General features: G+C 46.1%; 1 protein-coding gene across 5 annotated transcripts in view; it reads left to right on the top strand.

The window, feature by feature from the left end:
* The window catches only part of jar (Myosin heavy chain 95F jaguar), a 195,068-nt gene that overhangs the window by 43,492 nt on the left and 135,169 nt on the right, over positions 1–16,407 (top strand). For all 5 annotated transcript variants that reach the window (XM_075697233.1, XM_075697236.1, XM_075697232.1 and 2 more), the window contains exons 6-7: positions 8,717–8,881; positions 15,958–16,055. In XM_075697233.1, the coding sequence (XP_075553348.1) occupies positions 8,717–8,881; positions 15,958–16,055 (263 nt within the window). The remainder of the gene's footprint in view (positions 1–8,716; positions 8,882–15,957; positions 16,056–16,407) is intronic.

Here is a 16,407-nt window from a genome sequence, read left to right on the forward strand (position 1 = left end):
TCGCCTGTGTGTCCCTGCTCTGTTTCGTTGACCGGCGCCTTCGTCTTCTTCACATTGTCATACAGGTCTTGCCGGTGACTCATGACAGTGCAACAAAGTTATTGCAAAGATTGAATGAGTAACGTCTAAAGTAAAAAACAAAAAAAAAGTCCCAATTTCACCCGAGAGGCGAAGCATCAGTTGCTATAGCAAATTAGTAGACAGCTATGCAACGTAAGGATAGTAGTTTTATCGGCCGTATAAAGTTGTAAACAATCGCTTACTAACTAAATTAACAAGCCCGGTGTCACACATGCGCAGGTAAACGTGAACACATCTTTTCTGGGACTGCATCCTTCCATTCATCACGTTCGCGTACAACACTGCGATCCAGGCCACTACGAGATTTTCACCTTTCTTCCTCCTGTATGGCTGTGAGCCAACGCATACCATCGACATGCTCCTTCCATACCATCCTGACGCCTCCGAGTGTTTACCTGTGTCTGACGTCGCCCGACAAGCCGAAGGATGCCGCCAGCTAGCACGCTCCTTTACGGCAGAGCAACAGCAGCGCCATAAAGAAAACCGCACCGACTCACTTCCAAACACCACCTACACTCCAGGCGCTCTTGTGTGGCTGTCTGTGCCTTTCCAAATGGCGGTGCTTTCCTCGAAACTCATCCCAAAATTCGAAGGGCCTTACCGAGTCTTGGAGCGAACATTCCCTAATCAATTTTCTTATTGAGCCGCTGTCACCACCTGATGACTTGCGGAGGTGTGGACGTGACATTGTCCACGTCTCGCGTCTCAAGCCCTACCACAACCCTCTGCCTCCCGATTCTTAAGATGCCAGGATGGCTCTTTTTGTCCGGGGAGAGATTGTGAAGAAGATGCGTCTCGCGGCACAGCCACATCGCCAACGCGTAGCTCGGCTCGGCTTGCACTGTTGATTGCTGGCGTCTTTTTGGACAGTGCTTCGGGCTGTCTCGCCGCTCCCGGTCGCAGTGCCCTTGCATAAGGAGCCGCAAATAAACCTCTTCTCAGAAGATAGTGTTACCACTTGCACGCCCTCTTAAAAGAGGTTCTTGCAGCTCCTGGAAGTCGGATTCCAATCAAAGAGGGCATGCACCGCGCTGTAGCAACAAAACTACAACCAAGTATGAAGGAAGTGCTTGACGACTTCAGTCCTTCGTTCGCAACAGTTCCTGAGTGTACCACCCTTCCTCAGCACTGCATACCATATTTACACGATTGTAAGTCGACTCGAATGTAAGTCGACCCCCCCATATCGCTTGACCGAAAAAAAATAAAAACCGAGGGCGCGTTCGATAACGAAAATTTATTAGTATGTCATTGGACTACTCGTCTTCACTAGTGCTGCCATCGTCATCGTTGCTGCGGTCCCACAGCGCGTCGTGGTTCAGCGAAATTTCAAATTTGGCAAACGACCGCACCAGGACATTTTGCAGAACAGCAGCCCACGCCAAATGCACCCAACCACACGCAGCCGTCAGGGAGGCTCTTTTGACAGGTCCGGTTGGCGTAATTTCGCAGTCTTCTGCCGCCAGCCACTCGTACTCACGGCGGAGCAGAACCTTAAAATTAAGGCGGAGGTCCGGGCTTATTTCATGACCACGTCGCACTTCACTGGCAAGGACCGATCATGCATTTCAGCGACGTACGCCGCAAGCTTAGCCTACAGCTCCGGAAAGCGTCCATACTTCGGCACGTGGGAAATTTCTCACTTGCCGTCACATAGGTGAAAATTTTGCTTCGCTGCAGTCGCCACTCTCGCACCACCCGTTTAGAAACATCGAAATTGCGGCCCTCTGCGCAGTGATTTGTTTCTTCGGCGTAAAGGATGGCAGCCCTCTTGAACGCTGCTGTGAACGAGTGCCGAAAGATTAGTGGGCCTGCAGCACTCATGACGACTGGGGAAGCGTAGAAGTAGCACGTAGCCGAAGTGGAGCGCGTCAAGAAGTTAGTCAAACCAATACCAATGCCTTTAAACAGAGAAAGAAACCCGCGAGCGGTGTCTGCTCTTCCATGAACTACCGATACTCCCCGCAAGCGCCGCCGTTCTGAGGGTGCCGCCGCAAATGGGAACAGCGGCGCTTTTATCAACTATCGACACCCCCCCATGAGTATTGCATGCACTGTAAGACTCTCAAAAATGTTGAAAAACCCTTCCGAAAAGCGAACAAACACGCGGGATAGCGAAAAGATACGGGTAGGGCCATAGAGCAAACATAATAAAATTGTAACTACGTTGTAGCTCTCGTTGGTATGGCTTTTTTTTTTTGGCGGGGCCATGTTTTGGTTTCGATTGTAAGTCGACCCCCCCAACTTCAGACTTTCAAATTTTAAAAAAGGGGTCGACTTACAATCGTGTAAATACGGTAGACACAGGGTATAGTGTGCCTGTGGGATGCAAGCTCCATCCAGTGAATGCTAAGAAGCAGAAAATTAGTGAAGGTGTGCTACAAGACCTCCTAGAGCAGGGTCTTATAAGGGGAAGCAGCAGCCCTTGGGCTGGCGTCCCATTGCTCGTCGCAAGGACGTTGGCAGGCTACCGGCTAGAGGTAGGCTACCAACCATTGATTGCAGTTACCAAGGTACCTGCCTACCCTATGCCTCTGAACAGACTGGCTGCTAGCACAACTTGGCCGAGCTCAGTGGTTCTCTAGGTTCGATCTCTCCCATTGGTTTTCCCAGATTCCTGTTTGCGATGCCAACATTAGGGAAACAGCCTTCATCTGCCATCGGTGTAGGTTTGAATTCGTCAGGGTACCCTATGGGGCGGCAGGTGGCCCGGCAACTTTTCAAACCTTGATAGATTGTGTGCTACAGGGAACCAATCACCATTTCGCTATGACATTTTTAGATGTTCTAGTCTACTCGGCGATGCTTGAGAGTCTCATTGAGCAGGTGAGGGAAGTACTGCAATGTATTGAATGTGCTGGCCTTCCGATTAACCTGGACAAAATACAGGTGTGTCGTCAGTCGCTTAAGTTCTTGGGCCACATTATGTCACCTGGGCAGTGCAGACCAGATGTATAAAAGGTGCACTCAGTGCTAGATCACCCAAGACTCGGCACAATTAAGCAGTTGCATGCCTTCCTGGGGCATGCTCGTAATTATGGAAACTTCATCCCGCACTTCTCATTGACAGTGCATCCACTCACAGACCTTTTGAAGAATGAGCTATGGCAGTGGGTAGAAAGTGAAGAGCAGGCTTTCACTGCACTCAAGCGCTCCTTAACACAATTAGCAAGCCCGGTGTCACACGTGTGCAGGTAAACGTAAACACATCTTTTCATTTCATTACCTTAAAGACCTGCGAAGGTGTGGGAGCAAACATTCAGATGACTGATAGTGTTCAATACAATGAAAAGTATTAAAAAAATTATCTCGCTCAATGGCCACGGAAAGTTGCGGTCAAAACGTTAGAGTGTAGAAGCGCGGTTGCAGCAGCGAGCGAATTGGCCTTTGAGCTGTCTCTCACTTTAGCACGAATTAAATGCCAAAAGCAAAGTGCATATATGAAGGTACCACCGGCACTGGGCACACTTTGTCCACATCGCAGATTGCTTTCAAAATATGGCGCCCACGCGGCCAGGCCGTAAGCAGCAACCGCCGGACTAGAACTGCCTAAAGCCCCTTAAACTTCATAAAGTATTGACACTCTCCTCCTCTGCCTTCGCTCCTCCTCATTTCTCCCCCACTTTCATGCCCCCTCCTCAACCATGGCACCACCTACACTGTTCGAGCGTAGCAGATGACCTTTCGCAGAACGAATGCACTTATGTCAAGGCAGTGCGCTTTAAGCGATCGTGTTAGCTTTGTAGCTCTGAGTAACTTCGTGTACAGCATAGAATTTCTGTATGGACGGTTATACAAATTCGGTGATGGCAGCTGTTTTTTTCTTGTTTTGACAACTATTCTTTAAAAAGGTGTCTGAACGAGTGCTAACACTGTGCCATGACGACTCCGAATGTATCTTGTGCGCTACAGTCAGGTCTGCAACATTTGTGAAGTGCATGTCGCAAGATCTCGTTGTGAATGGTTGTAAATAACGCATGTACGATCGAATGCCAACATCCTGGCCTCCTGTAAGCCCTCAGTAGCCTAAATAAACCGCGCCGTCCTTACCATGCGAGTTCGCAGTGCATATCAGCTATGACGTACAACAGCCGACAGAGGGAACAGATGAATGCTGCTCTAAATGTTCGAAAGAGTATTACAAGCTACACTGCCACCAACGTGCATGCATGCCAACCTTCTATGCACGCGCAAATGCTGGTGCTATTATGCTTCTCGTGCCTCAAAGTCGACAGAAATGCGTACGGCCTATCATCAAGCCGGGATTCAGCGTATATAGAAAATTAAATCAGTTTTATAGTATTCGTTCACGAAGTGGGAATGCGATAACAGTACTTCATTCAGGCTGAAACTGCATTATTTTTTCAGGTTAGTGACTTGTCACGAATAACATATCGTCGTGCATTAATTCGTCTGTTGACGAAGTGACGTACTTGTTGCAAACCGAATTGCACTAAGGCGCATGCATTGAGGATGGTTGCGCTCGCTCCGAAATGACATTTGCGAGATATGAATTTAGTGAAGTGATGACCATACAAGGAATTGCCACGCTATGGTGTGGCTGAAATCGCGGTAAGTGAAATGATGCAGTCGTTCATATTGAGGCACCATTTGCTCTCTCATTACGTGTGTTTCAGAGACATATCGGTTGAATGCGCTAATAGTTGAATGAACGAGTAAGCGAACGACTAAACGAACAAGCGAACGACGACTAAACCAACCAGTGAACGAGCAGGCTACCGCACATTTTCTTTGCGAGTGCTCCACCACAGCATCTTAACTTAAACACACTTTAAAGCTGACATTAATTAACACGTACGTCTCAAGGACTTGTGATGCTGTCGTCCAGCGACGAATGCGGTTTCAAGAGAGCACGCACACTTTTCCTTTGTATCGCAAATCCACGGGGCAACCGCCAATGACGAGCACGAACAAAAGAAGCAATCAAAGCTATTCGCTCTAAAGAAGGCTAGTTATTAACCACAAAATGCAGACAATTGCTTTCTCTAAGATGAGTTTTCACACTCGATTCTGAAATTTTGTCAAGAAGAATGCGCTGAATACTAAAGGTTTCATAATTGTGTTTTCGCATGCACCTTCGTGTGCCCGCGAATTCAAGCCTGTTGGCGTACAGTACAATTAAGCGCACCCAATACGACTACGTACTGTTTGAATAAATAAAGTACAAGTTGCATAGGGATCATGTTAAAGCGTGCAGAGAAATGGCAACATCCTCAGTGAGCTGTGCAATATCTACTATATTATGGCCCGCTACAAATTACGCAACCCTGACTCATACTATACTATGGCAGACTTGCAACTACCTCGTATAGTCGTGTGGAGAATGTTGGTATGAAGTTCTCCCTCTCGATTCGATTAATCCACGTCTTTCTTCTTAACCCGCAAGCAGTTATCGGATGGTATCAAGAAGAACTTCTTGCCTTTGCTGAAACTATTTTAGCATGCGAAGGCACAGCATGTTATGGTAATGGAAACTGCCGTAAAGTGACGTCGCACTTGCCACAAACTTAGTTCAAGGCGTTCGCAAAACAAAACAGCACAGAAAAGCAACAGTGCCAACATGCGCTCCTCACCAGTCTGTAGATGCTTCTCAAGCGAAAATGGCGCCAAAACGTGGCTATAAACAAACGAAGCCGGCGCGAAAAGGAGGCGGCATTCTTCAATGCGTGGCGCTACTTTATGAAGTTTAAGGGGCTTTACAACTGCCCTCCCTCCCCCCCTTCCGTGCCTCACGTGCGAAAGAAGACTGTGCGCTGCCGCCCCGCCTTCCTCCCTCGTGTGTGCAATATTGAGCCGCGATCGTCAGCTGACCCACACAAGTCAGTTGCCAGCCTGTGTAGACACGGCAAAAGTCTGTTTTATATGCCCAATTTTGACTAAAATTGCCGCTAATTTTGTCTGCTGTAGCCGATAGTCCGTTGTAGTGTGGTGGGTTAAAAGCAAACTTTGTTGCATTAATAAGATAGGTAGAGCAAACTAAGGTTGAAATATGGTCTGTTATATCCGAAAGTCTGTTGTACGCGGGTCCGTTGTAACGAGCGTAGACTGTATTTGATTCGCAAATTGAATTATTCGAGCTTTCACTAGTCGACTCGATTAGGTGATATTCGAGTATTCAGATACCCCTACGTATTACATAGCAAATCATTATTGAAATGTGGTATGCCTCCAACAGTTAACTTGCTGTTGTGTCCCTGCTTTCTCCTTGTACAGTGGAATGTTGTTAATTTGAACCTGCTTAATTCAAACTTGCGGTTTATTGGAACTGACGCTGGGGTCCTGTAAAAGTTACGTCTATTTTGGTGGGTGAAAACACCCAGTAATTCAAAAGCATGAATGTTTGCAAAGGTCAATGCAGATATACCGTGCCACCAACCATGCTCTCTGCAGCACACCCAATCGGGAGGCGGCGCCTCTGACCCTGCGGTGCAGCCGCGCATCTGCTGCTGCTCCCATCTCCCATTGCAAGTGCCGTATTTTGGCTCGTACATGTATAACCCACTCCACAATATTCTAAAGAAAATGAAACGGAAGTGGGTTATACACTAATTTCGCCATGAGGTGTGGCTTCACAGCAGAGAAATTTTTGCCTTAAGGTGTGGCTGAACGGCAGCACACGCCGCACTGCCATGAAGCTTTGGAGCTCGTGTGTTAGCTCACTGCACATGCGCCACCTAACGAGTCCCCCATTCAATGAGCTTCCTTTAATTCGAACTCTCTTTGATTCAGATGAATTTTTGAGCCCCTTTTAGTCCAAATTATCTAGATTTGGCTGTATTTTGATTTTGTAGAAGAGTGCCATGCATGAGCATTTATTTACCTTTTAGCTACTGCAGCTTTATTTGTGGGAAGAATTAGCCTTCTAAGGAGCAACATTCAATTTAAGCCCAGGATAGTAAAATCATCAAAAGGGCTTTCTTTGTGTGTGTGTGTGTGTGTGTGTGTGTGTGTGTGTGTGTGTGTGTGTGTGTGTGTGTGTGTGTGTGTGTGTGTGTGTGTGTGCGCGTGCGTGCGTGCGTGCGTGCAAATATTCAGTTTAAAGGGACACTAAAATGAAACAATAAATCAGTTTAGACTAATGAAGCATTGTTTGAGAACCCTGCATGCAGTCATTTAAAAAAATAGTTTGATTATTAGATGAGAAAATGAAGGTCTAAGTATCGGTATTTGAATTTCGCGCTGAAACCCCAGCGCCGGTACGTCAGCGTGACGTCAGGGATCCCAAAGAATGTTTTTGCATTTGGGCTGCGTTGGCTGAACAAAGGTTCCTGACACTTGCCATGTTTAATATTTTGTTCCTTTAGAACACAGTGTAATCAATCTGTACCGCTATATATAATTAGTAGGCCCTAGAACATGCCATCAAAACCCAAGATGTCACAGCCCCCAGGCACCACCCATATTTCGTTCTTGCGTTTTTTCTGGCTTACCAAACGTCTTATCGTTGTAAGAGTGATGTTTTTGGTGTTGTAGAATGGTAATTTACTGATTCAGAACAAATCATTTTTCACTTTAGTGTCCCTTTAATAATTGAATTATAGATTTAGGTGCACGTTAAAGAACCTCATGTGGTCGAAATTTCCAGAGTCCTCCACTACTGCGTGCCTCATAATCAGGAAGTGGTTTTGGCACGTAAAACCCCATAAATTTTTTCAAATAATTGAATTACATATTATATGCTAACTATTCACATATGGAAGGGAACAATTTGGTATATTTGAATCATCAAACTAACCAAACATCCTGCAACAACCTACTGTGAAAGTCTTGCTACTGTTCTCTGTCTGCTAAACAAAGTATCACAAATTATCAGAAGTGAAACAACAAAAGTTTTCGAAGCAGTGCAGATACAAAATGGGTAACACAAGCTTTGTTTTCGGCTTGTGGTGGAAGCACACATGACAACCGTGGTTTTTGCTTGTAGTCTGTCACTTAGTGTTTTTGGAAGTCTAGCCACGTAGCAGTATTATGTTCTCCTTTACAAACAGTGACGTTTTAGTTTCATTGGGCCCGTTTACGTGTGTTTAGGGTACACTAGTCCTTCAGCAGCCTTTTCTTTTTCCACAGACAACCATTTATTTAAAATTTTTGGAAAGGTAGTCATGTAGCGACCATTAATTCTTCCATATCGTTTGTAACCAGACTCTAATATGTTGACAGGCTACTTGTGCAGTTTTTAATGACAATTAATGATCTTGTCTATAAAACTGATACTTTGTTCCTTATAATAGCTGTCTTTTTGCACTAGCCAGTACGGATGTGGTACCCAATTACACCAATATAAATATTTATGCTATAAATACATGCGTCTTCGTTTGGTTATTCCATATTCGATTCAATATTTGATACTTACTAGTATTCATATTCAATTTATATTTGAAAAAGTTTATATTTGTCCATACTTCTAATTTGTGTTGGTAACTGCGTGCATCATTTAATAAGTCTCCTTTATGACAGGCACACTTGTAACTGTCTTTAAGCGAACAAGTGTTGTGCTCCCATTGTTCCTTGTTTCACCTTTCCATACAGTTGTTGCCAGTGAAATGAACAACCAGAACATTGCTTGTGCAGAGTTATCTCATCATTGATACTGCCACGGCATTATTGCTTGCAGCGGACAAAGCCTTCCGAGACATGAAGGTGCTCAAGCAAAGCCAGTCCATCATTGTGAGCGGAGAGTCCGGAGCCGGGAAGACAGAGTCAACCAAGTACATTTTGCGCTACCTCTGTGAATCGTGGGGGAGTCACGCAGGACCTATTGAGCAGCGAATCCTCGAAGGTCAGCCAACCACATTAAGATTACTTAATTACGACATTACTTAACTAGAAAGTGAGTGGCACAAGAACTCCGATGTAACAGCTAATGTGGGGAAAGAGGTCACAGTAAGCAGGCGAATGCATCTCGCTTGCTTGGTGCTGCAGCCGACATTTGATTAGACCCATGATCAGGTTTATGTTAACTGCTCCCCAAGAATGAAGTTCTTCAGCTTTGTGACACAACCATGCGTATGAGACCAGGGCCACTATTTTGTAGCGATGCCTTATGCCTTATTCTATGTTATTCTTATCATCCACCACACACGGCCGCCTGATCCCATTGATAATGTGGGCAGACCGTCACTCTGACCACTGGCCAAGCGCAAAAAGCCTGAAAAGGCATAGAATCGGAAAAGGTATCGCTACAAAATAACGGCCCAGTGGGAACACTGGATTCACTGTGTATGTCTTGTGAAGTAAGTCATTGTGAGCATATTTATGAGTTGCATACAGAAGTTCTAGTTCACGCACTACTTTTGCACTCCATGCACTTTTATGTATCTCTTTTACAGTGCTGATGGAATTAAATGGCAGCTAGCATAGTAGATGAGTCTCCAGGTACATTTCGTTCAGAGTAAATTGAGCGACTCTGCTTCTCCCTCGTACATGCTGGCTGTTTTTTTGCCAGCGTACTGCGAAACTTCAGTGATAGCTGAGGTCAAGAACTCTTGCTGTCAGGGGTCAGCCCTTCAATTAACAATTAGTGCTGGGTAAAAAAAAAGACAGCAGACTTGTGCAACTCTGCAGAATCACAGCCCAATTTCTAGCAAAGCTGTTTATTTTGAGCAGTCACATTAAGGAATTAAGGTACCTGTATTTAAGCCACACACCTTAAAAGATTGCCAGCGTGTAGTATTTTTGGGCACTTGCTTCAGAAATTTTAGCAAAAACTGTACTTCACCTACTTTAACGTTGCATGCATATCAGCCGTAATGTTTCCTTAATTTTCATGAAATTTGATCTTGGTTGCTCTTATAGTTCTTCTAGCACAGCTATCTAAATTCTACATGACTTAGAATGCTCTTATAATACCCTGGAACGCTTGCATAAGTAATTTACTGCTAAGGTCGTAATTGACCCATACACTTTGAAGTTTGCCTATACATGGTGAGGGGAGGGGCAGCATAAGCATGCCGAGAGCTTCAAGTGAGGCGAGGCAAGGTAAGGCACAGTTCTCAAAGGGCGCGTGCGCAGTTGACTGTAGTTGCCAGAGGAAGGACCAGGTGGCATGAGGGCAGCATCGAGAGAGGAAGGAAGATGCAGGTGGCGCGCAGTGTGCATGGTGTGGTGTGTACAGATGGACAGCATGTAGACAGCGTGGGGAAAGAGTCGCAGAGTGCAGTAATAAAGTGAATGTTTGCAACAAACGGGTTGGCCTGTTGTCATTTGTAACAAGTTGGAGCTCATCCAGGATCGACATGGATATGGAGGCTATGAACGTGCCTGAAGAGTTGCTGCAGCATATGCAGGTGCAGACCAACGGCTACGCCATGCACCATGCAATGTGAGCAAATCACGGCAGCAGTTTTGAAAAAGGCTAATGGCAGTCGAAGCAGTGCCGGCAGGTTCTGTAACACCAGTGGTGGCAGTTCAACAGCAGCAGTGGCGATTCAACCATCAAGTGACGCCGCTCTGCATCCCACTGGAAGTCAGCTCCCTAAATACAGCAGATTTGACAACATCCAGTCTCCCGAGGAGTTTTTGGACCAGCTAGAAATGTTTTGTTTGGTCAACAATGTCGCTGCTGACAAATGATTTACCCACTGCCCGCTGCTTTGGAGTACAGGGCAAAGTTGTGGTGGCGCTTCGTGACCATGTTTGGGTTGTGGAAGGAACTTACGGCGGCTTTCATTGTGGAATTCTCTTCTATTGATGTGGAGTGCCCCTTGAAACAAGAACTCAAGCTTCGCACACAGAGCCCAAAAGAAAATTTAGAAGAATTTATTCACACAATTGCGGCCTGTTGGGCCGGATCGGCGGCGAAGTGTCGGAATCGGAAAAGGTTGACTGCATGTTGCGGCAAACGCAACTGCAACTCCAAGACTTGGTAAAGGGCAAACACTTTGCCAACCTCACGGAGTTGGTTAAGGCAGCTGATGGCCTCATAGAGCGTACTTGGAGGCAGTTGCAGTACAAGCTGCCACCACCTCCGACAGACCAAGTGGTGAGGGGCCTTGCCTTGCAGTCAGCTGTGAACACAACTGGCCTGTCCGGAACACAGCCCAGAGTGTTGATGGCTGCGGCTGTCATGCCGTTTCAGTCTCTGCGGGTGGCATCCTACTGGCCGTTGCATCCCACGGTGATACAGCCATCCTACCCTCTAGACCAGCTGCATCAACTGACCTCTCGTGCTATAAGGCCACCTCTCACAGCACCATCATAGGGATGTGAAAAGTGTGACTCTATGGGATTTACCTGCTGTGTTGGCATACTGGTCCGCCCCGTTACTACGAATGCAACAGAATCGGACAGTGTCCTGGAAACAGGAGGCGGTAGGTGCCACCCCGGCGAGCGTCTACGTGACTGCGCTGCAGGTAGCAGTTTCAGCTGGCAGGAAGGAGCCCCTCCTTGAGGTGCAGATTGGGAACACTACGTTCCAAGCCCTGCTATTTATTTCGCGCGCCGGATTTACGAGAAACTTCAATGTAAATTACTAACATACTCTGCAGGGCTTGGAAACCCAAATTAACAAAAAAGTAAATGCTATGAGAATTAATGCTGCAGTACAGGTACCAATCATGCTTTATTCAAATGAACCTTTACGGCATTCCACTGCCCACTGCCGTGATTCCTACCAGCCAGCGCGAACTTGAAAAAAGTCTAAGTTTCTTTTGGACTTAGTTTGATCCGTGAACCAAGAGCTTTCACTCGAGTTGGGCAACGTCCAAAAGGAGGCCCTCTGCAGCTTCACGGGAACAGATGAAGTTCCGGATGTCGTCTATGTGCTGTAGCACCTCGGCGAACATGGTAGGCACAGGCACGGCATCTGTGGCGTCGTCGTTGTCCTCGTCTGATGTCGCAGCGGTGTCGGCACTAGGCAAAGCCTCCTCGATGGCGTCATCCAGCGACACCTCGCCGCAGATCACAACGTTGTCGTCGGCCTCCACGTACTTGGCAAAGGTCGTAGTGAGGTTTAAACCCTCAAAATTGTCATCGGCGAAGCCTGCATCAGCCTTGAGTGGCATCGAGGTTGCTGCGTCTCCAGCAGAGGAGGCAGTCTCTTGCTTAAAGCCACAGTGCTTGAACGAGTTAGTGATTGTGCTTCGCAACACTGCGTTCCACGAACTGGCAATAAAATGCATGGCGTTGAGCACAGTGATCTTTTTTTCCGACTCGTTGCGCTCCATAGCCGCCAGCCGACGCTGCACTAACCGCTTCCGGTACCCTTGCTTGACACACTCAATGATGCCGGTATAGAGCGGCTGCAGCCAGCTTGTGCAGTTGGGCAGAAAAAAAAAAAACCTTTATGTTCCTCAGGCATGACGTTTTGGGTGGGTGGCATGGTGCGTTGTCCACAAAAAGCAATATTTTCCTCGCCTTAGCACCCATTTTGTTATCCAGCTGCTGCAAAAAATTGCTGAAGAGCGAAGACGTCATCCACGGCTTTTCGTTGAAGTTGTAGCTGCACGGCAGCGTCTTCAAGTTCTTAAAGCACCGTGGCTTTGCAAACTTTCCAACGACGAGCACGGGCAGCCTCTCAGAACCGTCCTCGTTAGCACAGAATAGTGCTGTCACACGCTCTTTACTATGCTTGCCACCATGACAGCTGTCACCCTTAAACGCAAGGGTTTGCTCGGGCTGCATATGGTAAAAAAATATTGCACTCATTGGTATTGAAAACGTCGCAGGGCTTGTATGCAGCAATCATCTCCGGCAGCGACTCCATCCACTCGTTCACCGTCGAAACGTCCACGGAAGTGCTTTCTCTGCAGGAGCGGCTGTACACAATACTGTTTCGTTTTTTAAAGTGATCCAGCCACCCGTTCGATGCCTGAAAGTCGTCGATTCCCAAGTGCAATGCCACAAGGTCCGCCTTTTCTTTTAGAATGGCGCCGTCAACGTTGATCGCAGAGCTCCGTGCTTTATGCAGCCACTTGACGAGAATGTTTTCTAACTTCTGATGCTGTCCTTCTTTTGCCACTATCCGCTAGAGCCCGAACTTGTTGGCATTCTGCAATATCACCACTTTGTTTGCCAGGATCGTCTTAAGCGAAGATTCGGGTATCTTAAGGTCCCGGGCAATGCTGGCTTTCGTGGCTCCATGCCACTTTTCCGCTTCCTCGATAATATTCCGCTTATCGCCGAGTGACAGAACTGTCCGCTTTCGGGACATCGTGCAACGTGTTGCTCCACACAACTCAAAACCTCTGCTGAACGCTGGTTGCTAGGATTACGATGAAGAACACGTGCGATAAACCTAGGCCTCTCCGCACTACCTTGTTGGAGGTCTGCTGCTGGGAAACTGGAAGGGCAGTAACACTTCCCCAATGCGTCGTGAGGCAACGCCACCGAGAAAAGTGGGAGAAAGTGATTGTGGAGAAGAAAAGGCGCTACTATTTCAGCACAGCGGATGAACATCGCAGGCGGCTGCTGGTGGGGGAAAGAGAAACGAACGATGAGATGAGGCAGGGAAGAAAGCTGCGTCGGAGCGAACCGGTCGTGCGGTGTCAAGCGCTCCACATGCGGAAAGACGGAGGGAGGAAGGATACCTGCGGCACTTTTCTTTCGTCTGCCGTTCCGTCCCGCGCTTCGTGAGGGTCGTCGTATAACGCGGGTCAGGCGTAAAATTTTGTCGGATAACCGGGGTTTTTAATGCATTGCTTCTGTGGGGACTTCGCCGGGACTGTACTAATCTGTCTTAAAACCCGGGTCGTCGCAAAACCGGGGGACGTATAACCAGGGTTCCACTGTATACCCAACAGGTAATGCAGCCTTTCACACCATATTGAGCCAAGCCCCCCTTTATCACTTCTGCTGAAGTGGTGCATGCGGCAGTGCCACCTGCAGTCCATTTCTCGTCTGATGCGATAGACGACACCGTGGTTTCTGAGCAGCACTACTCCACACACGGCTATATACAGTGACCCTCTGCAGAACATGAGCAAGACAAATGTGTGGCACAGCAATCGTCCATTCTGCTACCACTGTGGTGAAGCTGGTTTTCTTTACCGTGACTGTACATTTCGCCAAATTGGTCTCTGCTGCTTTCATTCGAACGTGCATTGCCCATGCTATGGCAAGCGCACTCTGTAAGTCAAACGTGTCTGGCAGGACACCATCACTCTGCAGTTCCACAGCAACGGCAGTCACGATTACCATCTCCTAGGCGCTTTGTGTCCCCTAGCCTCAAGAGTACCTCCTTTAATTCTATTGCCTGTAACGGCACCAGCTTGTCTCGGGGAAACTGAGAAAAGCAACCATTTCAGGTGAGGCCGCTGTCCTTCAAACTGCAAATTTTCTTCCTCGATGCAACATGTAACCGACGAGTAACCTTCATTTGATATTTTATTTTATTGATTACTTCTAACTATATGTAATTTAATTAACTGTAGTATATATTTTATATGGTTAACTTATCTTTCCTCGTCTTTCATTTCTTTCCTTTAGAAATTTTAGTTCTTGTTTGTGCAGTATACTTTATTTGCGACTTTCACACTTTATATTGTAGACACGTGTTGTTCCTAATTACTTGCTATGTTAATCTCACTTACTTTGTTGTCTTTGTTATGGTGCCAGTAGTGCGTTAGTTACTATATTGTTTATTACACATAGGAAATTCCCCTGGCAGTTTTGTAACTGTGGGTCCTCCTCCTGAACTGATGCTGAACAAATTTTAAAAGAATTTAGAAAAATGTGGTATAAATTAACTGTAGAAGCTGGTTGTGGTTAAAACTGTTTCCTAAAGTGCACACTTTTACTGTACAGTTTCAGCTACTTGTTGGAAAATGCCTTCCATTTGTTTGTGATGGCTTTGTCAGTGAATTCTGATTACAAAAGCTAAAATTGCTGTGATATGTGTACAGTTATCTTATGTACTGCCCCCGTAGTTTAGCAGAAGCATAGCTCATACTAACTGTTGCAATGGCATTGATTGCAGCACCACTTAGCAATTGAATTACTTGCGCTCATTGCATCTGCTTGCCACAAACTTTGCTGCTCATACATACAACACATGTTGGATGCAAGCACTATCGTTTGCTCTGTAATCGGCAAAAAACTTAAAATGCACACAGATTTTAATTGTAACATTGTACACCTCCAAGTTTACATTTGCCTGTCAGGCGCATTTCCCCTTAAAGACACTCTTTGCCTTTCTAAAAACCGGTCTGTTTTATTCACAGCCATTGCACACGAGCCCTTTCCATATGATACCAGCAAAGCTAAGTGCATTTGTAGCGCCTGGTGTAAAGCTGAAGCGACTGTTTGTGGCATTTGTGCTCAGGGTCACCACATCCCCTGTGGGCATTGCATGTTACCTATACTGGTGTTATCAGTGCAAAATGTAGACGAGACACGAGACGAGAAGACGACACCACAAGTGCTGTGGTGTAGTCTTCTCGTCTCATGTCTCGTCTACGTTTTGCGCTGTTAACACTAGGATGGAAAACCAACAAGCTCAAGCTGCTATTCTAGCGAAATGTTACCTATAGCCGTGCAGATTGTGTTGCTTCTATTGTATATGCTTCTGTTTTTTATTATTTTTTTAGTCTAGCCTAGTATATTGTCAAATTCTTTCACATCTGCCTTTTGTTGCTGCAGTGACCTGATGCAAGACCAGCTGCAACAAGCAGTTGACATTCTTTTTATGTAGTTCTCATCAAAGCTGTTGTCCTTATCAGCAAAGCTGTTGCTGTTATGCAAGCAAACAATGTCTGTGGCATCGCTTTGTGATCGAGTAGCTCTTACTGATAAATGCTTTCATCCCATAAAACTTGCATGTAATTGTCAAAAATTGATCTGTGTGACTGTGCTTTACATGCTAGAGCAAATCGATTTTGAATCCATCAAAAAATGTTTATTAAGATTTTTTTTTTTCAGCGAACCCTGTGCTTGAAGCATTTGGAAATGCTAAGACAATGAGGAACAACAACAGCAGTCGCTTTGGGAAATTTATTGAGATCCATTTCAACAACAAAGTAGGTTCATGCACCTTGTTTTTCTACAGCTATTCAGGCTTCAGTCTTAACTATTGTGGCATGGTTGCAGTGTTGATGACATAAAGTTCCATTTTTAAAATTGCAAGAAACCAGTGGCGAACTATGAGCAAATAGAATAAGAGAGGAACCAACAGGCTGTATTTTTTGTTGGTTATAACGATAAGAAGCCAGAGAAGGCACAGGAGAAGTGAACTGTTATACTTGACTGAAATGTAGAAACCATAAGGAAAAGTGGAATAAAAGTGGACAGAGACATCTTGTCTCATGCACGAGCTGAACCCAGATCTTCCCCATTGTGCGTGTGGTGTTTTGCCGTTTAAGGAGCCGTCCT

This window comes from Dermacentor variabilis, chromosome 6, assembly GCF_050947875.1.
Source record: "Dermacentor variabilis isolate Ectoservices chromosome 6, ASM5094787v1, whole genome shotgun sequence".
NCBI classification, from domain to species: Eukaryota; Metazoa; Arthropoda; class Arachnida; order Ixodida; family Ixodidae; genus Dermacentor; species Dermacentor variabilis.